The sequence below is a fragment of the Petaurus breviceps genome, unplaced genomic scaffold (assembly GCF_028583685.1).
Source record: "Petaurus breviceps papuanus isolate PSGF00001 unplaced genomic scaffold, PetGlider_PUasm1.0 175, whole genome shotgun sequence".
Lineage (NCBI taxonomy): Eukaryota > Metazoa > Chordata > Mammalia > Diprotodontia > Petauridae > Petaurus > Petaurus breviceps.
This window is the reverse complement of record NW_027185764.1, coordinates 40,139,057-40,161,991: the sequence shown is the minus strand read 5'-3', so window position 1 is coordinate 40,161,991 and position 22,935 is coordinate 40,139,057. Positions and strand designations below refer to the sequence as shown.

The window sequence follows — 22,935 nt, the reverse complement described above, 5'->3', positions numbered from 1 at the left end:
TAGATATAGTATATGTACATATCTATCTATATAATATAATATCTATACATATAATATAAACAGCTACAATTTAATCTTAATTATACTCTATTTAATGATAGTTGCCATTTCATGATATGTGTTGACAAATGTAGGAATGTTATTTGCTGGATTTTGGTACAGTATAATGTTAAGTTATTTCAGCTTTTGTTTTGGTTTTGAAAGCATGAGACATATAAACAGTCCTTTTCTTTAAAAGATTATTCATGTTTTGTTTTGTTTGTTTTCACTTTTGGCAATGGACTTTCTTGTGTTTAAGTTGAATGCTTTCCTATCTCCATAGGCATGAAAACATTAGTAAAGAAGTATGAACCACCAAGGCCTGAGGAAGTTGCTGCCCTAAAACAGAAACTAGAGAAGTGTCACAGCGCTGAACTTGCATTGAATATAAATGTGTAAGTCAGTGAGGATGTTTATCAGGAACACAGGCATTTGAATTCTACTTTCCTCTTAGAAGCAGTCATTTACATTTTTCTATTTAAATGTAACATACATTAAATTTTTTCTTGTAAGTTGGTAACGTATGGGCCAGGGTATGTTTGTAGTTTATAGGCCTGCTTTAATCTTTTTGTATTCACTAGAGATTGTGATACAGGGCTGCTACTAGACAATATGGCGTATAATCTGCATTGGGAAAGAAGGTGGGACAGGTATACTAAGATGCACTTATTTCCAATAGCTTTTCTGCCTAAAGGTAGTTTTCTGAAAAGGGAAATTCTGCAACATTTTCTTTTGTGAAAAGATTGGGGACATAATGAAGTGCCTATTGTTGATTTGGATGTTGAGTTTTAAAGTTTGCTGTTAGTGCTTGATCTTTGCAAAATGAAGAATCTTTTCAAATATAATTTGTCCCTGTAGAAGAAGGCCAGGTAAGTGTTTTGGTTTGGGGCTGGGAATGATAAGATTGTCATAATAAAATGTGGAGAGACGTTAACATTTCTGAAATATTTTAGGTGGAATTCTTAATTTACAATAGAGATTAAACTTCAGTCTAATTGCAGTTCTTTGTTGGATTTTAATTATTTAATTTGAAATTATTTGGGTTTTTGATCACATCAGAAGTAATGAATATTTGCTACATGGATAATTACTGGTGGAAACATTAGTGAAGTGAAAGGTAGAACTGATACTTATTTCAGATCACATGTATGTGACTGACTTTTATTCATTGTGTAGTTATGGATTGGTGTAAATTCAGATATGTTAAAAGATTGCTAGGATGGATACACACACATATCTGTAGTTATAACCAGAGTTATTAAAAAATTCTCAATTCAGCTCAGTAGTTTAAATTTGTAGCTTATCTCTTCTGCTTTTTAGTGGCAAGAAAAAAAAAATAGAAGGCATTGTGGAGAAATAGCACAACAGCCCAGAAAAGTATTTGTAGGATTCAGTGGAACCTATCCCAAATAGGGTTTGTAGTGGGCTCAAACAATTTTGCCCTGAGCTACTCTTATGTTAGTTATCTTAGCCTGTAGAATTGAATTGACTATCCTCCAAAGCACCTAATGGGTAATATATATTTTTTCATTTTTATCCTTCAAGCCTCATTTTTTGTGTTTTTGACAAGATTGTACATTTTGCTCATAGAACACATTGGGATAAGACAAAATGTAATTTTGTTATCTTACTGAAACTTTATGAGTATTTTTCCTAAATCAGAAAGAAGAGGAAAGGTTATGAAGATGATGAGTATGTCTCAAAGAAATCTAAGCTGGAGGAGGTTAGTATTTTTCTTCTGTAGAAGAATTGATACCCTAAAAATAGTTATCCTCATTATATAATACAACTCTGTTTATGCTGTGTGGTTTTCCCCAATAACAAACTGCAAGTAAATATGTAAAGGTATGTGTGCTTATTTTAAACATTTTGATTTAAAATATTTTTTATTCTGAATTTAATGAACAACCTACCACTCTGCCTCCTCTCCACTGAAGAAAAAAAGGAGAGAATATTTCTTGATAGAAAGTAGAACAGGAAAAATGAATTATATATGAAATTATGGATCTGTTATGTACAATTTGCTTTTTTATAAAAGCACATAAGAAATTTAGCATGTTACTTTCAAAGCAGACCTGCTTGTCTCCTTCCTTGGGAACACCTTACAATTTCTGCATTTAAAAAATGCTTCATTGACTGCTTTTTTTTGCCTCTGCTCAAATTCCTCTTTACCTCCATAAAAAGAAGAAAAAACAGTCTTTGGAGCAAATAAGCATGGGCAAACAAAACAAATTCGTACGTCTCCCATGTCCCCCGCCCCCAAAAAAAAGTATGTCTTGTGCTGCATTTTTAGTCCATTATCTCTCAGTCACAATGTGCTTTTTTTTTTTTTAAGCCATCTTTTTTCCTCACTTTTTCCCACATCTCTTTACGTGTATTCATGCATGCTACTGCAGGGCAAGGATCTTGGCTGCAGTTGCACATGATCTGAAGAAGCTGCCTAGGTTTGATTTTGATTTTTTTTTTTTTTACATTTTGTTAGTATTAAGCATACCTGATAACTGTGCTCTCTGTTTTTCTTCTAAATAAAGTTAGGTATTTGTTAGATTGTTGTGAAAAATAGCATGCCTGGCACAGTGGACAGAGTTCAGAGGGCCTTCTACATACTATTTAACCTGGCAAGTCATATAACCTTTCATGCAGTGTTGTGGGCAACTCTTTTAAGACCACCAGTTGTAAAGCAGGTGTCAGTCTGCTTAGGCAGCTCCATATACTTATGAAATCACAGGTCTAGTACCAAAAAAATTGTGTGCCAGTGAGTTTGATAGATTTTTTTAATCTGAACCTATAATGCAATTAGTGTAGGGAACTCTAGTGAGGAAACTCCACTACAAATGCAGATCATATTTGTTCATCACCGTAGAATTTTAGAGTTGCCGAGACACTTAGAGGTTAAGTGACTTGCCCAGAATCACACAGCTATAATTATCTGAGGCTGGATATAAATTCTATTCTTTCTGACTCCAGGTCCAACACTATTCTGTGTCCCATAGGTGCCTCTTAATAAATTGTAATAGTTTGTTTTTATTTAACAACAACAACAAAAAACAATATGTACTTATTAAATGTAATGGACTATACTAAAAATTGGCACTACAGAGATAAGTAAATGTTATGATGAAGAAAACTCTTTTTTTTTTAAGTTAATTTATTTAAGTGTTAAATTCCTTAAGTTTTGTATTTTCTTCCTTTCCCTTTTCTCCTCTCTCGCCAAGATGGTGTAGTATCTGATATAGGCTCTACATATACATTCCTATTAAACATATTATAAACCCTGTTCTTATGGAGCTTTTAATCAGATGGGTTGAAGGGAGCATGTTGGAGACATACTACTAGGTAGGAGTAACAAAGCCAAGTTAAATGTGAGGCAGAGGACAAACTGGGTTTAGGAAGAATTGGCAAGATGGTGGTGTCCTCAATGGGAAAATTACAGCAAAGGATGGATTTTTATGGGGAGAAGCTGAATTCTGTTTAAACACACTAAATTTGAGGTAATAGCCAATTTAAGCTTCTTAACAAGTAGATGGAGAAAAGAGACTGGAGTTCTTGGGAGAATTTTAGAGTGGATAGATAGATTTCAGTGTCAGGGTACATAAAAGTAGCAACTGGTGTATTGGGAACAGATATGGGTGTAAAAAAAGTAGTTGAGGGCCCAGAACAGAGCCCTAGGAAATACCTACATTTAACAGGACAAAAAGAAAATAAGGAGGAGGAACAATAGTAATAGAGGAAGAAGAGATACAGTAATGTAGTACAATATCAAGAAGGCCAAGAGAGCAAAGACACCAAGAAGGAAATAAAGATACCAAGAATCAGCAATGTCATGTGCCAGGATATAGGGCTAAGTTGGGGACCATTTGATCTAGAAGGTTCTTGGGTTTTCTTATGAACTTAGGAGAAGGCATAAAGGGAGAACATTTGGGCAAAGAACAGAGGAGATAGAAATAGAATTACTGCAAATTATTTGCAAAATAGAAGAAACTTTGCAGGCCTGGCACAGAGGCATTATGTAATAGAGAAGATACTTTAATTAGTTAGATTTGTCCTGGAGTTATCAAACACCGAACAGCTAACTTAATGACTTAATGGTAATTTTATTCTTCAAAAGTATGATAAAACCTAGAAGGGAGAACTTTTCTTCTGGATCTGATTGTCAGTAACCATGGGAAATTGGTTAGGGAGGAAATGGTGGGAAACTTAGAGGAAATAACTACCACATTAGAGTTTGTGATAGAGGAAAACTGAAAATGTTACGAGTTGCATTCTATATTTGCAGACAGCATACCTCAGCTCTTTAGCCTTCAGGAGGAGGATGTGTAGGAGTCCGTAATCTAAAATTCTTTAGAGCAGCCCTCCTTAAACTGTGGGTTGCAATCCTATATGGGGTCATTCAAAAATTTGGCAACAGTACAAGATTTCTGAATGCATAATGACCAAAAATTAATTAAAAATAAAATACGTAATGAATCTGCGGTGTTTCTGGCAGAACTTGCCCATGTTGCATTGCACAATTTCATTGAAGCCTTGGCCACACAGTGCCATCTAACCTGCTGAAATGCAAAAAGGGATTTTTGGTGCAAAAGTTTAAGAAGGCCTCCTTTAGAGGAAGGTAGGTCCAGAAGGGATGAGAAGCTCTCAAGAATTAAATTGTGAACATGCAGAGACATTTCTACTAAGGAAGAGAAAAAGGGAGTTGTCTCAAGAGACCTGTCTGTGCACAGGTAACTCAACAGCCCATTCAGAACTAAAAGACAAGTACAGAAGGTAAGAAAAATAGAAGAATGTGTTACAGGCCTCTAAAGGTAGCATTAGGAGTTGCAAAGCTCAGAATAAGTTGAGGCTGCTTAGGAAATAGTAAGAACAAAAGGGCTCTGAATATTTTTTAAAGCTCTTTCAGGGAAAGAGTATCTTCAAATAAGAGGTAGTACTGATAACTCGGAGTGGATGGGGCAGTAATGATAAATAACTGCTTGGGTCTTGTATTTTCTTTGTTCAGAGATCATCTTTGAACTGGAAAGGGCAGGACAGCCATGACTGATAGAGAATTGATAACCAATGACAGATCATGTAAAGAGAGTGCTTGGCTGTTCCCAGTGAATTCTAGTAATATGCTTTAAATTAACTAAATCAAGGGGGTACTTACTGAAAGAACTGGATTAAGCCACTATCAAATGTTTTTGAAAGACTGATAAACAAGGGAGATGTTGCAGGAATGAAGAAGGTAAATGTCCCAAATTTTTTGAAAAAGGGAAAAGAATAGAATTTGCAAACTATAGGTCTTGACTGATTCTGGACAAAGTTCTACAGCATATTAAAAAGGTGGTTAGTTAACTATCTAGAAAAAGGAAGTGGTTACTACAAAGATCCAACATAGCTTAGTCAAGAACAAGTTATACCAGATTAATTTTTATTTCCTTTTTGGATAGAGTTACTTGTAAATCTAATTAGATTTTAGCAAAAAATATTGGCTAGTTTTGGTAATTCTTGTGGAAAAGGCAGAGTTACCAGCTAGAGTTTATAGTTATATGAATTTGAAAGTTGTTGAATGGTAGGAACTAGAGTCATCATTAATGTTTTGATGGGAACTTACAGATTCTGTGTTTGGGATCTGTGCTTGGCCATATGCCTATTTAACTATATTTATATTTAACTAGGCTAAATATCAGTTTGCAGATAACTTAAAGCTGATAGAGAGACAGGCTAGAACATTGGGTGGGATTGAACATGAAATTTAATAGGGATCCATATTTTTGTCTTACAATTTATGAGGTTGATTTCTTTATTCAAAGTGTAGCTGAAAAGAATTTAGTATCCTTAATGGATTCTGTGTTCACATAACTCAGCCTATGATATTGGGGTATGTTTCAAACAGGCATAATGTCCAGGAGTAAAGACGCAATGCTCCCACCCTGCTCTGTCATGTTAGTATTGTTTTGTTCTTCTGGGCACTCAATTTTTTTTTTTTTTGCTTCTTTGTTTATTTATTTTTAGTTTTCTACATTCTTTGCCACCAGATTTTGAGTTACAAGTTTTCTCCTCATCTCTCCCCTAACACCCCGCCCCCGCCCCAAGATGGCAAGCATACTGAATACCACTTCTCCCAGTCTGCCCTCTATTATATATACCTGCCTGTCCCCCTCACTTTCTTGTAGGGCAAGATGTATTCCTATGTCTTATTGCCTGTATATCTTGTTTCCCAGTCGCATGTAAAAACAATTTTTTAACATTTGTTTTTAAAACTTTTGAGTTTCAGATTCTCTCCCTTCTTCCCTCCTCACCCTCGCCCACCCCCACTGGGAAGACAAGCAGTTCAATATAGGTTATACATACGTAGTTATGCAAAACATTTCCATAGTAGTCATATTGTGAAAGACTAACTACATTTCCTTCCATTTTATTCTGCCCCCCATTTATTCTATTTTCTCCTTTGACCATAACCCTTTTCTAAAGCGTTTGCTTCTGACTACCCTCTCCCCTAGTCTGCTTCCCTTTCTATCATTCCCCCCCCCCCCCCCATACACCCACACTTCCCTGTAGAGTAAGATACCCTATGTTGTTCCCTACTTAAGCCAAGTCCAATGAAAGGAAGGTTGACTCATTCCCTTTCACCTCCCTGTTCTTCCCCTCCACTGTAACAGCATTCTCTTGCCTCAAAATTTTATGTGAGATAATTTACCCTAGTCTATTTCTCCCTTTCTCCTTCTCCTGATATAGTCCTCTGTCACCTCTTAATTTTATTTTTTAGATATCATCCCTTCATATTCAACTCACCTTGTGCCCTCTATGAATACACATACATACACATACACCAATAAAAAACACATGTATATATAACTACATATATATACATGTGTGTATATACATTTATATATACCTACATATTTACACATGTACATGCATACACACACATATATTCCTTTCAACTATCCTAATACTGAGAAGTCTCATGAGTTACAAATATCATCATTCCATGTAGGAATGTAAATGGTTCAACTTTAATAAGTTCCTTATGATTTCTCTTTCCTGTTTACCTTCTCATGCTTCTCTTGCTTCTTGTATTTGAAAGTTCAATTTTCTGTTCAGCTCTTTTTTTTCATCAAGAATGTTTGAAAACTCTGTTTCATTGAATGACCATATTTTACCCAGAAGCATTCTACTCAGTTTTGCTGGGTAGGTGATTCTTGGTTTTAATTCCAGCTCCTTTGACCTCCGGAATATCATATTCCAAGCCCTTCGATCTATTAATGTAGAAGCTGCTACATCTTGTGTTATCCTGATTGTGTTTCCACAATACTCAAATTGTTTCTTCCTGACTACTTGTAATATTTTCTCCTTGACTTGAGAACTCTGGAATTTGGCTATAATGTTCCTAGGAGTTTTCTTTTTAGGATCTTTTTCTTTTTTTTCATTTTTCAAATGCTTTATTAACTTCTGATTTACATCATTCATTCATTTCTGCCAGATTTTGAGTTAAAATTTTCTCCCCGTTTTTTACCTACCCACCACCCCAATATAGCAGTCCCACAGGATATCCCCTCCTCCAATCTGCTCTCTCCCATATCTTCTCCCATACCTCCTTCAACTTTTCCAGTAGGGCATGGTGGATCTCTGTGCCCCAGTGCCTGTATATCTTATTTCCCAATTACATGTAAAATAGTAGTAATAATAGTGTATGTATATACATATATATTTTTCAAACATTTGATTTCAAAACTTTGAGTTCCAGATTCATTCCCTTCCTCCCTTGTCACCCACCCATACTGGGAAGATAAGCAATTCATTATAGTTTGTACATGTGTGGCTAATGCAAAACATTACCATAGTAGATATATTGTAAAAGACTGGACTATATTTCCTTCCCTCCTATCCCACCTCCCACTTGTTCTATTCTCTACTTTGATCCCGTCCCTTTTCAAAAGTGGGTGCTTCCAACTTCCCTCTCCCCCAGCCTGCCCTCCCTTCCATCATCCCCCCTCTCATCCACTTCCCCTCCACTCTCTTGTAGGGTGAGATACCCTATTTAGTGTGTATGTCATTCCCTCCCCGAGCCAAATTCAATGAGAATAAGTTTGACCCATTCCCTTTTGCCTTCCTCTTTTTCCCCTCCATTGTAACCATTTTCCCTTACCTCTTCTATATGAGATAGTTTACCCCATTCTGTCTCCCCATCTCCTCTCATTATATTCCTCTCTCACCTCTTAATTTCACCTTTTAAGTATCATCCCTTCCTGTTAAATTGGTCCTGTGCCCTCTTATGTATACCTGTAAACATATATACAGATATTCGCATATGTATTCATATGCCCATATACCCTCTGATATAGACATATATATTTCTATTCCTTTCAACTGTTTTCATACTGAGAAAAGTTTCATCAGTTACAATTATCATTTTTCCATATAGGAATGTTAATACTTCAAATTTTATAAGTTCCTTATGCTTTCTTTTCCCCATTTAGCTTCTCATGTTTCTCTTGCTTCTTGTATCTGAATGACAAATTTTCTATTCAACTCTGTTTTTTGCATCAAGAATGCTTGAAAGTCCTCTATTCGACTAAATGACCATATTTTCCCCTGAAACATGATACTCAGTTTTTCTGGGTAGGTGATTCTTGGTTTTAATCCCAGCTCCTTTGACCTCCGGAATATCATATTACAAGCCCTTCGATCCCTCAGTGTAGGAGTTGCCAGATCCTGAGTTATCCTGATTGTGTTTCCACAATATTCAAATTGTTTCTTCCTGGCTGCTTGTAATATTTTCTCTTTGATCTGGGAATTTCAGAACCTGGCTATAATATCCCTAGGAGTTTTCTTTTTGGGATCTTTTTCAGGGGGTGATCGGTGGATTCTTTCAACCTCTATTTTGCCCTCTGGTTCTAAAACATCAGGGCAGTTTTCCTTGAGAATTTCTTGGAGGATGATTTCTAGGTTCTTTCTTTGATCGTGGCTTTCAGGTAGTCCATTAATTTTTAAATTATCTCTCCTGGATCTATTTTCCAGGTCAGTGGTTTTCCCAATGAGATATTTCACATTGCCTTCTTTTCTTTCATTTGTTTGGATCTGTTGAACAGGATCTTGACTTCTCATAAAGTCATTAGCTTCCATTTGCTGCAGTCTTATTCTGAAGGAATGATTCTCCTCAGTGAGCTTTTGAGATTCTTTTTCCATCTGGCAAATTTGGCTTTTTGAGGCATTCTTCTCCTCATTGGCTTTTTGAGCCTCTTTTGCCATTTGAGTCAGTCTATTTTTTAGGTGTTATTTTCCTCACTCAGGTTGTTGACTCTCATTTCATAATTTTCTTAAATTGTTCTCATTTCTCTTTCCAATTTTTCCTCCACTTCTCTTATCTGCTTCTTAAGGTCCTCTATGGCCTGTAACCAGCTCATATTTTTCTTGGAAGCTTTTGGTACAGGACTTCACTGTCTTCCTCCTGTTCCATGCTTTGATCCTTTTTGTCCCCAAAATAGGAGTCTAATGTTAGGTTTCCTCTGTTTGCTTTGCTTCCTTTGCCTGGTCATGTTGCCACTCAATTACTTGACTTTTGGGCTTTTTGCCACAGTAGGACACTGCCACCAGACAGGGGAGCTTAATAGCTGGGGTTTTCTCAGCTGCTGGAGGTATTAGTTGGGTGCCCTCTCTGAAGCCTCCACATGCTCCACCAAGCTGGTCACAAACCCCAGGACCTCCACCCTAGAACGCAATCCAGATCCAAGCAGGTTAAAGCAAGAGCGATTACCCCTCAGAGTGTTTGCTTGGTCCCCCTACAGTCTGTAGGCCAGGAGGTGAAGCTTTCATGTGGTGGTGTCTGTACTGCAGCCCTCAGCAGCTTCTTGCCCTGGTGTAAAAGCCAACACACTCCCAATTACTGGATCCTAAAGTCCACACTGCACTGACCTCTCACTTTGTCCTTAGTATCTATGTGTCAACAATTCTGGATCACCACAGCTACTGGTGATCTGGAGTCCCTTCAGCCAGTGATTGGTTAGGCCCACCTGGGGCTAAAACCTCTGGCTCATGAGGGGCTGGTGTCGACTCCCAGAGTGCTGCACTGGCCAATACTTGCCAGCCTGCTGGGCTGTCTTCAGCGGGAGGTTAGCTTCTCTGTGTCATTTTGTGGGTTCTGTAGCCCCAAAGTTTGTTTAGAGTCCCCTTTTACATGATTAGAGGTAGGAGCTGGAGCTGTGTGGAGGTCCTGTTTCTACTCTGCCATCTTGACTCCACCTCTTAAGGATATTTTTCAGGTGGTGATCGGTGAATTCTTTCAATTTCCATTTTGCACTTTGGTTCTAGACTATCAGGGCAATTTTTTTGATAATTTCTTGAAAGATGATGTCTTGGGCTCTTTTTTTTTTTTTGCTTTTTTTTGGAAGGCAATTGGGGTTAAGTAACTTGCTCAAGGTTACACAGCTAGTTTTTTTGGGGTGTGTGTGGGTGTTAAGTGTCTGAGGCCAGAACTGAACTCGGGTCCTCCTGACTCTAGTGCCGGCGCTTTATGCACTGTGCCACCTAGCTGCCCCTTTAGGCTTTTTTTTGATGATGGCTTTCTGGTAGTCCAATAATTTTTAAATTCTCTCTCCTGGATCTACTTTCCAGGTCAGTGGTTTTTCCAGTGAGCTATTTCACATTGCCTTCTGTTTTTTCATTCTTTTGGATCTGTTTTATAATATCTTGATTTCTCATAGACTCATTAGCTTCCATTTGCTCCAATCTAATTTTGAAGGAATTATTTTCTTCATTGAGCTTTTGAAGTTCCATCTGTCCAATTCTGCTTTTTAAGGCATTCTTTTCCTCATTGCCTTTTTCACCTCTTTTGCCATTTGAGTTAGTCCATTTTTTAAGGTGTTATTTTCTTCAGTATTTTTTTGAGTCTCCTTTAGCAGGCTATTGACTCGTTTTTCATGATTTTCGTACATCACTTTCTTGTCTTTCCAGTTTTTCCTCTACTTCTCTTACTTGATTTTCAAAATCCTTCTTGAGCTCTGGCATGGCCTGTGACCAGTTCTTTTTTTTCTTGAAGGCTTTTGATGCAGGAGTTTTGACTTTGTTGTCTACTTCTGGTTCTATGCTTTGATCGTCTTTGTCACCAAAGAATGATTCTGTGGTCTGATTTCTCCTCCTCTTTGCTCATCTTGCCAGCCAGTTAGTTGATTTTTGAACTCTTTGCCACAGTAGAACTCTGATTCCAGAGTGGAGAGAGCTGTGTCCCAAATTGCTGGGGTTTTACACGGCTGTTGTCAGAGCTACTTTTAGGCACCTGCCTCAGAGCTGTGAGGAGGATTCCCTCTCCACAGCTGCCATAAGTTCTGCCACAGTAGCGCTCCTCACCCCAGGACCACCATCCAAGACTGACCCAGATCCAAGCAGGGCAAAGCAAGAGAATCCTTCCTCAGTGCCAGCAAAGAGATTCCTGCAATTGTTCTCTGGTCAGTCACTTCATCCCCCCACTATATGTGGACCTGGAGCTCCGGAAATAGCCCCCACCACTTCCTCCACCCTAGGGGCAGGGGCCGGTCTACACTCATCTCTCACCCAGTTCCAACATTTTCCCCACTGACCTTTTATTTTCCCTTTGGTGTTTATGGGTTGAGAAGTCTGGAAACCGCCACAGCTGCCAGTGATTCAGTCCCCTGAGGTCTACTCTGGCTGGTCTGTGATGCAGGTGTTTACCAGTGTGGCCCATGTGGGAGTGTGCTCTGCTCCCAGCCTAGTGCAGTAGACTCTCCCTTTCATCCTGCTGGGCTGCCTTCAGTGGGAGATTTGTTTCACTCTGTCATTTTGTGGGTTACATAGCACTAAAATTTGTTTAGAGTCAGTTTTTACAGGTATTGGAGGTGGTTGGGGCACAGGCTCAAGCAAGTTCCTGCTTTTACTCAAGTCATCTTGGCTCTGATCCCTTGGCCACCCAGTTTTAAGAACATTATTGGAAGTTGCAATTACAGAGGACCACCAGAAATGTTAAGAGTTCTGTCATATGGGATTTGGTCAGTGCTTAAAAGCCTGAAAAGACTTAGGGCAAATATGCTAGGTGTCTTAGGTATTTGAAAGGCTGTCACATGGATGATAGATTTGGCTTTTTACAGGTAACCCCAGAAGTTGGGAAATACAATTAACTAGGACGTTGCAAAGAGACAGATTAGGGCTGGATGAAAACAAAGTTCCCAATAATTAAAGCTGTTTAGGATTGAAAATGAACTGTTTTTAGGAAGTAGTGGGTTCTCAGTCATTGGAGATCTTTCTACAAAGGTGGGATTATCCTTTCTTAGGTGTTTTACAGATAATTTTTTTTCAGTTATAGGCTCAATTAGGTGGTCACTTAGGTTCTTTTAAATTCAAGTTGTGAGATCCTTGGTCAACTTATATTTTTCACTAGTTGGGGACAACTGCCTGAATTATAAGGCATAAGAGAGTGCAGGATACAGAAATTGCATTGTTTGCCAGATTTTGTAGCAAATCAATTTGCTTCTTAACAATATGCCTTTTTTTCCTTTTCAGGAAGAATGGACTGATGATGATCTTCTAGATTCCCTATAACTCTATGAGTATTACCACAGGTGTTATGTTGGAACCTTTGAAGTTAATTCCTGAGTTCTGAATTGAGATATGGTTCCTTTATCTCGGGTCAAAAGTGTACAATGAAAATAACTCCTTTTTATTAAACTTTTTCTATTTATACTTTTTCATTGCCTCTTTGGGATAGATAGGTTTTATATGAAGTGAAATACTTCCAAAGTTAAAGCACATGGTTTGGATAAGCTATCTTCAATAATACTAAACAAGCTATAGTTTACTTGGTATACATTGTTTCTCAAAGACAGAAAAATGTTTTCAAATAAGCTACATGAGAAGTTACTCATGTTCAGAAAAAATATACTCTAATAAAAGAGAAGTCTAAATTATCATCAAAGACTACACTATTCAGTCTGCCAAGTATCTCATGGAGATGTAGTCCTGACATCTTAGCCACTAAGTAAAACATTTTTTCACAGCTTAGGTTTGAATATAGTTCAAATCAGGTTTATAGCTATTGAGATAAAAGAATCAGACTCGGAAGCAGTGAGTAAAGGAGAAAGAATGCTGAACTGGAGTCAATGGGACCTGATTACAAATTCCATTTCTACCACTTATTAATGGGTAGGACAATTAATTGCCAGTGGGTCTCAGTTTCTTCATCTGTGACATGAGAGGTACACTATGATCTCTGAGGTCCTTTGAGTAGTAGGGACAGTAGCAGTAATCTACTGTACTTAACAAAAAGCAGTTTTTATATGGGCAGGTAGATGGTGTAATGGAGGGCTAGGTCTGAAGTTAGGAAAGACCTGTCTTCCCAAATTCAAATCCAATATCAGGCACTTAGCTGTGTGACCCTAGGCAGGCCACTTAACCCTGTTTGTATGAGTTCCTCATCTATAAATTGAGTAAATGGCAGATCACTCCAGTACCTCAGCCAAGGAAACTCCAAATGGGTCACAAAGTGTCAGATGACTGAACAACAAAATACAACTTTTATGCCATAAAATTGGCATATTACTTAATTTGCAAACAGTGAAGAACTTGAAATTTATCTTACAGATCTTATTTCATGGGTTCATTTTACCCCTCCACAAACCCAAATGGGTCATATGCACCTTTTCCATATTGTAGTTTAAAGCATAACCCAGTTGTAAGGATAATTACCCTTCCTAAGAAGAAATGTTTTCTGGTTCATTAAAGGCAGATCTGTTGCCCTTGGAGGCAATGTAGTCTTTATCACTGCATGTCTCTTCTAAATGATCACTGTCTCTTTAATAAGATTCCTGGCAAAATTCTAGAATTTAAGCCCCTGGCCTGTAGTTGGATGATTGTAATACTTAGTCTTGAGAAAAAAAAAGTCTTGCCCTTAACAGTTCTGTGGTGCCTCTCCCTATTAACCATTTTCATTGCCCTTTCCAGAACAGTTAAGTCTATTCTCCTTTGGTGGAAAAAAAAAAAATCACAAGCCAAATAAGATTTGAGTAGTTTAACCCTATTCTTGCCCAAGAGCAGTCCCTTTACTTTCTTCCATCCAGTTTCTTCATTATAGATTAAAAAAATAAACACCTTTTAAAACTTAAGTGTTGGGGCGGCTAGGTGGCACAGTAAGAGCGCCAGCACCAGCCCCAGCGTCGGGAGACCCAGGATCGGTACTGGCCTTAGATACTTGGCACCCACACAAAATAATGCTGTGTAACCTTGAGCAAGTTACTTAACCCCAATTGCTTAAAAAAAAAAGTTTAATCAATAAAAAAAAACAGGCAAAGTATAAAGAGAAAAGCAGAGAGCTATAGACTAAGTGTTAAATGGAAGGATGAAGAAAATCCAGTATAGGAGAAAGCAATCAGTAAGAATGTGTCTTGTCCCTTTATAAGATGTTATTACCATGGCAAAATCTGCAAGTGTAAAGTGGTTCCATATTTTAGTATTTGATAGACTGGGGGGGGGGGGGGGGAGATGGGAGCAGGAAGGGAGGAGGGAGTGTCAGATGGTGTGGTTCATAGACCTAGAGCAAAGGTTCCACAGATTTTAGGCTACCACTCATAAAAAGGTCCAGAGGCCTGTTGCATAGGAAGAGAGTGACAACTCAAATTCAAACCAGGATGCCTCTGACTTAAGAGTACTTACTTGGCCACTGCAACAAATTGCCTCCCTAAGCAGGGTATCTTAAACTTGGTTTTGTGTAATAGATCCTTGGGCAATCTGTTGAAGACATGAACTCCTCAGAATGTTTTTAAATGCATTAAATAAGATTAAAGGAAAATAAGCCTATTATCAAAAATATTTAAAAGTCAATGGAGTCCCAGGTTAAGAGCCTAAAGGGAACCAGGAACAGAACAAAAAGCCTGTTTTTAGACCACTGGACCTAGATTTGAATACTAGTTGTGTAACTTCCTACCTGATTTAGGGCAACTTACTTTACCCCTCAGCTTCAGTTTCTTCATTGAGATAAATATTGGATTAGATGACCCAAGGTACCTATGAGTTCTAAATCTATGATACAAAAGTCCTTCATAGATTCTTCTGAAATTTATGACTAATACTCATTTGAGTAAAAGGTCCTCTTCTAAAATACAAATGACTTTCATCAATAATATAATTGATCATAAAGGGAATATTTTTTGGGAGGGAAAAGCACTATGCCTTCAATGTTAGGAGAAATTAATAAGGGTAAGGGTCAACATTTAATGTGATTTTAATGACTAGAACACATTTTCCCCCTACTTTTGTCTTACTGGACTCAAAAAATATACTGGGATTCAGTTAATATGCTCAGCTTCCCCTCAAATAAGCCATCAAATCAGCTCAATATATGTAATCCCCACTCCCATCAGGAAGAGCTCAAAACGCACCTACACCTCTGAAATCCACATTGGGAAGAGTATGACTACATGTACTATCCTTTATCTTCCTCTTCCTCTTCCCCTTCCCCTATCATTAAAGATATTTATGCTTTTATAAAGCATAACTTTTGTCATGAATAGGCAATACTAGTTTTAACTTCATTTCCTTTTTTTGAGTTACTCATCAGGGGAATTCTATAGATATTATTCCTGTAGATTTCAGCAAATCATTTGACAGTCTCATACAAGAAATGCAGGTTAGATGGTAGCATCTTTCACAAAATAACAGATGGAGAGCTATAGAGGACATAGCTATTTAATCCATCCCCTTCACTTTGCAAATGAATAAACTGCAATCTGATGTGGGACCTGAATTCTGGTTCTCTTCACACCTGAGCTAGTGCTTTTACACTGTACCACAAGGCCTCCCTTAACTGAATGAGCCACCTCCCTAATAGGGCCGGACAATTTCTGGAGTGCAGGATGACATCTAGGTAAATTGCTATGCAAAGAGTAGGTACTCAAATTAATGAACACCTTCTAAGTGAACTGAGTTTCATCATCCAGGGGGCTTTGAAAATTGACTTGCCTCCAAAGTGGACAAGAGAAAGAGACAGCAGAGGAAAATGAAAAGCCCGAGGTATCCATATTTAGGCAAAAGCAGAGACCAAGAAATGAATGGAGAAACAGCAAATAACACAAGACCCCTTTGACTTTATTTCAACTTAGTTTTTGTGAATTTCACAAAAAAATACAGAAGCAAATCTTGTCAATAAATAAAACTATGTAGTCAAACAAAATATCCCTTCATGAAGTGCAGCTCTCAACCAATGAGAATTTTTTAACGAGCAATAGATGTGGTATATCTAATTTAAAATAGCACAAAAATTCGGAATGGCTGAGTGTTTTAAACAAAGATAATGCTTAGGTTTGGCTTTACATAAAAGACAACAAATTCATATTTTATAAAATGGTTTAATGAAGGCATGCATGACTGATAACAATGATCAATAAATTTACTGAATTCAAATTATTTACTGTTGTAAACATTTTACAAAAGCATTGAGATTTATCTGAATCTTATCTGTCTTTGATGAAAGAAATTACTCAAACAGACAAAATCAATGGTACATCTAAAAAATAAAGCTGACAAATATCATTCTGAACATTCTCTTTCAACATTGACAATCCAGGCAAGAGAAAACAGTACAGTATAAAAAAAAAAGTATACAACAAAGATTGTTTCTATTATAATGTCAAACTCTGGAAACTGTAAATACAAATAAAGTGAATGGTCATCTCCCAATGAGGAAGAAGTTACAGTAAGAAAAATCTGTAATCCAGTTATATTTGACTGTCAAAAGAGAAGGCTTTTCTTTCTTGTCAGTTGACGACATGATTCTTTTTCCAACAGACAGCAAAACTTTGGCAATTTGATGTATTGAAAATAAATTTTCAAAGTTCAAGAGACAGTCACAGCATTTTACTTTATGAAAGGTGATCTGTACACCAAGGCTCAGAGGTTGTTAAAGATTCATTCCATGTGGAAAAAAAGTGCAAATATCCTGCACAGATAGCTTACAAAGCTGCTGGCACAACTCTCCCCCAGCAGAATCTTGGGTTTTGTTTTGCATAGTTCACACATCCCTGGGAATGTGGAAAGGTGTGCTATTTTTGGCAAGAGCAAGGAGAAAGTGATACTGATGAGAATTATACCATGTTGGGCATGCTGAATCCATGCAGAATACTAAGGCAAAGGCTGCTACCTGATGTTATTTGTCACTGAATACTGGTTTTGTTTTTGTTGAAGCAGTTCTGTAATAGCCAGGAGCTTTTTTAAGACATGCTAAGAAAGAAAAAAAACAAGCAGAAAATTATATTACACTTCAGAATCCCAAAGTATAGAAAACACATAAACAACAATTGAGACTCAAGTCTAGGACAAAAATTTCCAAGGAGGAAATCAGAATTTTCATAAACTTAAATGTTACTCAAATGAACTCCTATCAAAGAGAATTGATATGAATGAGGTTTCTGGTGAAAAAAATCTCACTCTAGTTAAGCGAAAATCTCTGACAATTTTCTTTTCAGCAGAAAATCCCTGAATTCTTCATACCTAAAATGATATTTAAGAAGTCAGCCAAATGAGAGAAATTCAGATTTGGAATGTAGAAAGTAACTATTCCAAGTGAATAAGTAATCACACAATATTTATTTAAGCCTTACATTTAAGGCAAAGTAGTCTCTTACTAGGAGACAAACTTACCTGTCATAAATGGTCAGTAGTAAACATACCGAGTATATCACATCAGGAATATTTTAAGAACAATGAGGCAGGGCCTGCTGGGAACAGCAGCTAATATTTATATAGTACTTATTTGTATGCCAGGCATTGTGCTAAGTGCTTTATAATTATCTCCTTTGATCATCTCTATAACCCTGGGAGGTGGCTGCTATTATTATCCCCACTCCCCTTCTACAGATGAGAAGACTGAGATAAGACAAAGGTGAAGTGATTTGCCAAGGGTCACACAGCGAGTATATGTCTGAGGTCACATTTGGACTCAGGTCTTCCTGACTCCAGGCCCAGTGCTCTATCTAGACACAGGGCCAACCTAGCTGCTCAGTGTTTGAGATATTTTCATTAGAGCATAGCACATCTCTAGGTTATCATACATCAACTCATTTTAAAAGCTTTAATAAAAACCTCTTCTAAAAATAGTCTTGTGTCCAAACAAAGAAAATGCAAACATATAACAAATGTAAAAACTTTTAAATTTGTTTTATAAATTAGGCATATTCGACACAAAACAGATGAAACCAAATAACTGACAGAATACATCTACCTTGCAAATGCATTAAATAAATTTGTTAAAGGCATTTTCAAAACGCATTTTTAAAAAGCTAAATCCATCCAAACATAAGCAATTTTAGTAAGGTACTTGTTTTATATTCAGATTAATCTTGATACTAATAATTTAAGTATTAATTAACTTAACATATTAGTTCCCACAATATCTGTTGGTACAAACCCACCTGCTGTACACCACGCTCATTACTGAGTGTTCGAAGTTCATCTGAATGTGCCACACAAATTTCATGCAATGCTGCTAGATCACGTGACAAGTCAGTTCTAGAATGATCTGTAGTGTCTGGAAGTTCAGGTACATTCTTGAAGAAGAATCATAAAACTGCATTTAGAATGGCAATTGTTTACAGCCCCTTTAAAGATGTAATTTAAAAATTGTGACTGTCAATGAATGACGTAGTAGCTACCTTCTCAAACTCAATGTAATCCCTGTATCAAATCTGAAAAACACACTATTCCTGATAAAATGTAGACTTGACAGGCTTGCAATTTATTGTTTACATAGCATTAGTCCCTTCTTACTGTAGCCAGTCATAGCCTATCTGGGGGAAGCATTTCCCCTTTTCCTCCATAGTATTTGTTTTAAAGGAATTACTTAAAGTAGTATTAAAATCCTAGGTATTCTGAAAAAATGAGTTTTTCCTGAAAGCTAATAACTTGGAACCTATAATAAACTTGGAGTCAGAAAAACCTAGGTCCTGATAGATACTGGCTGTGTCACCAGTGAGAGGTCAAGTCACCTGATCTCTCCCTGTTCCAGGTATCTCCCTAAGACTATTATTAAGTAGTAAGGCAGGTATTCAATCTTCATTGCTAGAGAGAATTCATTACCCAAAGGTTCCCTCCCTTCCTACTTAAAAAGTGACTGCAAGTATTATCTGTTTTACAGTTATAAGAAACTGAAGCTGAGATTAGATGCCTTGCCCATTGTCACAGAACTATTCAGTGTCAAAGCAAGATTTTACCCCCTCACAGGCCCTTCCTGATTCTGAGTCCAGCACCCAACACAGTCTCCCCTACTGTTCCCCAATTTCATTTTCCTATAGTGTGTGGAATCTTGATTGAGAGAACAAGAATTAGTGATACTCACTACTCCATGTCTTAAAGAAAAGATTCTATATTACACTGTTTAAATCAAATAATTATATCTAGACAACTATAATATGTATTACACATACCCCAAGTTCATCTAAAAACATGATCATACGATGTTTATTACTCTTGATGAATGGATTTACTCCCTCCATGTAAGGTTCCTAGAAAAACAAAAATAAAATCTTTTTATATTCTTTACAAAACCTCATGCATTAGGTGTAATAAAAATTGTTAGCTAATACGTCACAGTACGATAATTCTTACTAATAAACTAATTCATTCTCCTGAAGTCTGCTATGGTCAGTCTGTGCCACTGGTCGGGGCTGCCCCAAGTCTGGGCCGGCATGGCCCATGCCAGACTGTGCTCAGCTCCCAGCTCAGTGTGATAGACCCTTCCTGTCAGCCTGCCAGGCTGCTTTGAGCAGATTTGTTTCTCTGTCACTTTGTGGGATCTGTAGCTCTAAAATCTGTTTAGAGCCATTTTTTTTTAACAGGTACTGGAGGTGGTTGGAATGGGAGCTCAGCCCACAGTATCTTATTTCTTACATGCCTAAAGACTGAGGGGGCATGTTTGCCAAAGGGTCAGCAGGTCTTATAAAATTTATGGGATTTATGTGTAAAACTGGAACCTTGACATGAAAACTTTACCTCTGGCAGAAACTGACTGCTTTCCAAAAATGAAATGACCTGCTTCTACCCTTTGCTTTTTTAGCAAGTGCTACAGTGTGTGTGTCCAACACCTTTACTTTTTCACTGCAGTCCTCCTGAAGAACAGCCCCCATAGACACACGGAAACTATTGGCAAATTCAGCACTTTCCTCTTCTTCCATGTTGGCACAATGTCTGACCTGGAAAGTCCATTTCTGTCCTGGCACTCCCTCCAACCCTCTTCCAATAAGACATCACCATCTTGCTTCATTTCCCATTTTCCTAAATACTCCTTTTCTGCATCTTTTCCCTGACTCTCAGTCCTTAGCATTCACTTTCTACATTCTCTCCCTTCACAGATTCAATAACATCAACTGAGTCATCAACCCCCAAACATATTATCTTTGACTTCTCTTCAGTGTTCCAAATACATACTTCCAACTGCTTCCTAGCTATCTAGCACCACTGCTGAATAGAAAGCAGTAACTTTGGAAAGAGAGGTCCTAGGTCTCTGCTATGTCAGTTACTGGTTGTCTGATCTTGCACAAATTGCTTTGGAGAGAGTTCAAAAGATCTATGCCAACTCTCCCTTTACACCAAATAGTACAAATAAAAAGCTTACAAAATGAGAAAATTAATCAATATAAAAAAAAAGATAAGTGACGAATACCCAATGGCAAAGGCTCTTTGGAGCACCCTCTCTCCACTTCCACTCAAACAAGCAAGAACTGAAAAACTGCAGTTGCAGAAAGGACAGTGGAAACCAAAAGAATGAGACTCTTAGAAGTAGAGTGGCCACTATGGTGGCCACTTGCGGTTTTCTTGCACCACTGTTCCAACAGCCACCCTCACCTTTGTGGGAGGAAAAAAACCTTACTTGTTCCTTCCATCCATTCTATTGTCCTGTATCTTTTCTGCTCTTTGTGGACAAACTAAAAAAAACAAAAACCAAACTCCTAAAAAAAACAAAACCAACTACAATGCTACTCTCTCCACTTCCTCTTAAACTCTTACAACCTGGCTTCTGACCTGAGCATTCCAATGAGACTGCTCTCTCCAAAGGTACCAATGCCAATTCTCCACATCCCTACCTCTCTGTAGCCTCTGACACTGCTGATCACTACTCTTCTCTCTCGGTTTTCAGAACACCATTCTCTCCTGGTTCTGCCTCTATGTGACTGATGTTCCTTCACCCTCTTTTCTGTTGGATCCTGAACCAGATTACGCGCTCTAGCTGTAGGTGATCCACAAGGTTCTGTCCTCTCCTCTTCTATACTATTTCACTTGCTGAGCACATCAACTCCTATGGATTTGTTAATATCTTTATGATCACAATTCTCAAACTTAAAACTCTGCTGATCCCTATCATATCCAACTGCATCTCAGACATTTCAAACTAGATGTCCAGTAGACATCTTAAACTCAGTATGTCCAAAACTGAACTCATTATCTTCCATCCTTCTGACTTCCCCAGTTTGTCAAGGGGAATGCCACCCTGCCCCTGTCCCTCAGGGTCATAACCTAGATGTCATTAAATAGTGACTCCTCCTCAAAGACTCAAAAATTTAGAAGATACTCTCCCTATTAGATTTTCAAAAAGAAAACAGAAGTAGAACACAAAAATGAAGACTGAAGAGAAAAATGGAATAAGATTTTAAGAGACTGGAAGAACACATCTGAATTCTACAAAACAAGAATAGAGAAACTGAAGATGGGATGCAAAAAGGCAATTTCAGGTAAGTAAGTTTTCCAGAAAAAATGTCATGAAGAAGAAAACTTGACTTCCACGGTTCCAAGAAAGCATAGAGGAAAACTTCCCAGAAAGACTGTAAGCAGACAATACAAATTCAGATTAAGAATATTCACAGAGCACCAAACTGCAGCAAAGAAATCCCACATTTATACTGCTGAGAAACATGAGTCATATACTGGAAGGAATCAGTTTCAAAGATTCTATTCTATATATTATAGCTAAAACACGGAAGGAAGAACAACAACAGAAAAAAGACAAATAACTAGGATAGGAAGGATTATTCTGTGGTTACAAGAAATCAAAGAAAAAACTGGAATAAAATATATCAAAGAGCAGATGTAATATTGGCTAGAAACCACAAAAAATATACTCTGCAAACCTCAGCCTAAGTATTAAGACATAATCAAAGATTCTTGGACATTCTTTAAAGGTGAAGAATTTGAATCAATTCTTCAAAAAAAGTCAGAGCTGAACAGAATATTCAACTTGCAACCACTGCTGGAAAAGTAGATTTGACTGACTTTTGACCTTTTTATAAGAATGTTAAAGAAAATATCTTTTCATCAACCCATGGTACTTTTACGTAAAAAAAGTTTTAAAAAACATCTTTTACAGGTCATAATGCAATAAAATTTTAAATGATAGTGATCTTGAATACTGGGTCAAAGAATAAGTTATGCTAACAATAAATAATGTTGAAGATCACAACGGCAGCAAAAGCGGACCAATAAACATTTTTAAAATTAAGGGCTAAAAAATTATTTTAATAACCCTTCAAAATGCACAAATCTTGAAAATTTGGGGAAAAACTTGAAAATAAAGATAGTAAAACAACAAAAGAGTTTGTTTTTAAAATACTAATATAATCAATAAATAATTAGCTAATGTGACACAGAATATTGTATTTTAAAAATGAAAATTAATATGGTTTATGATAAAAAAAATTACCAGAAACTAGTAGACATAAAACATACTAGCAAAATTTTAAGGGTAAAGGATGACTATTCATAAAAAAAAGTAATACAACAATAAAAAAATATCTTAACCCAATCCCAGAAAAAACAAATACAAGTTATAAATGAATTCTTGAAAGGGGAGGGAGGAACCCTAGAAGTATCTGTTTGTGAATTTTATGAGACATATATTAAAAAAAAAAAGCAACTGAGAGTTTTACTGCA

At 37.2% G+C, this 22,935-nt stretch overlaps 2 protein-coding genes across 2 annotated transcripts in view; one reads left to right on the top strand and one right to left on the bottom strand.

Annotated features, from left to right (window-relative positions):
- The window catches only part of CCNH (cyclin H), a 29,957-nt gene extending 17,246 nt beyond the window's left edge, over positions 1-12,711 (top strand). The window contains exons 7-9 of the mRNA XM_069085070.1: positions 323-434; positions 1,702-1,762; positions 12,532-12,711. Of these exons, the coding sequence (XP_068941171.1) occupies positions 323-434; positions 1,702-1,762; positions 12,532-12,570 (212 nt within the window). The 3' untranslated portion in view covers positions 12,571-12,711. The remainder of the gene's footprint in view (positions 1-322; positions 435-1,701; positions 1,763-12,531) is intronic.
- Positions 12,712-16,351: 3,640 nt separating this feature from the next.
- Positions 16,352-22,935, bottom strand: part of RASA1 (RAS p21 protein activator 1) — a 121,858-nt gene continuing 115,274 nt past the window's right edge. The window contains exons 23-25 of the mRNA XM_069085069.1: positions 19,440-19,517; positions 18,429-18,563; positions 16,352-17,238 (exon numbers count right to left, since the gene is read on the bottom strand). Of these exons, the coding sequence (XP_068941170.1) occupies positions 17,155-17,238; positions 18,429-18,563; positions 19,440-19,517 (297 nt within the window). The 3' untranslated portion in view covers positions 16,352-17,154. The remainder of the gene's footprint in view (positions 17,239-18,428; positions 18,564-19,439; positions 19,518-22,935) is intronic.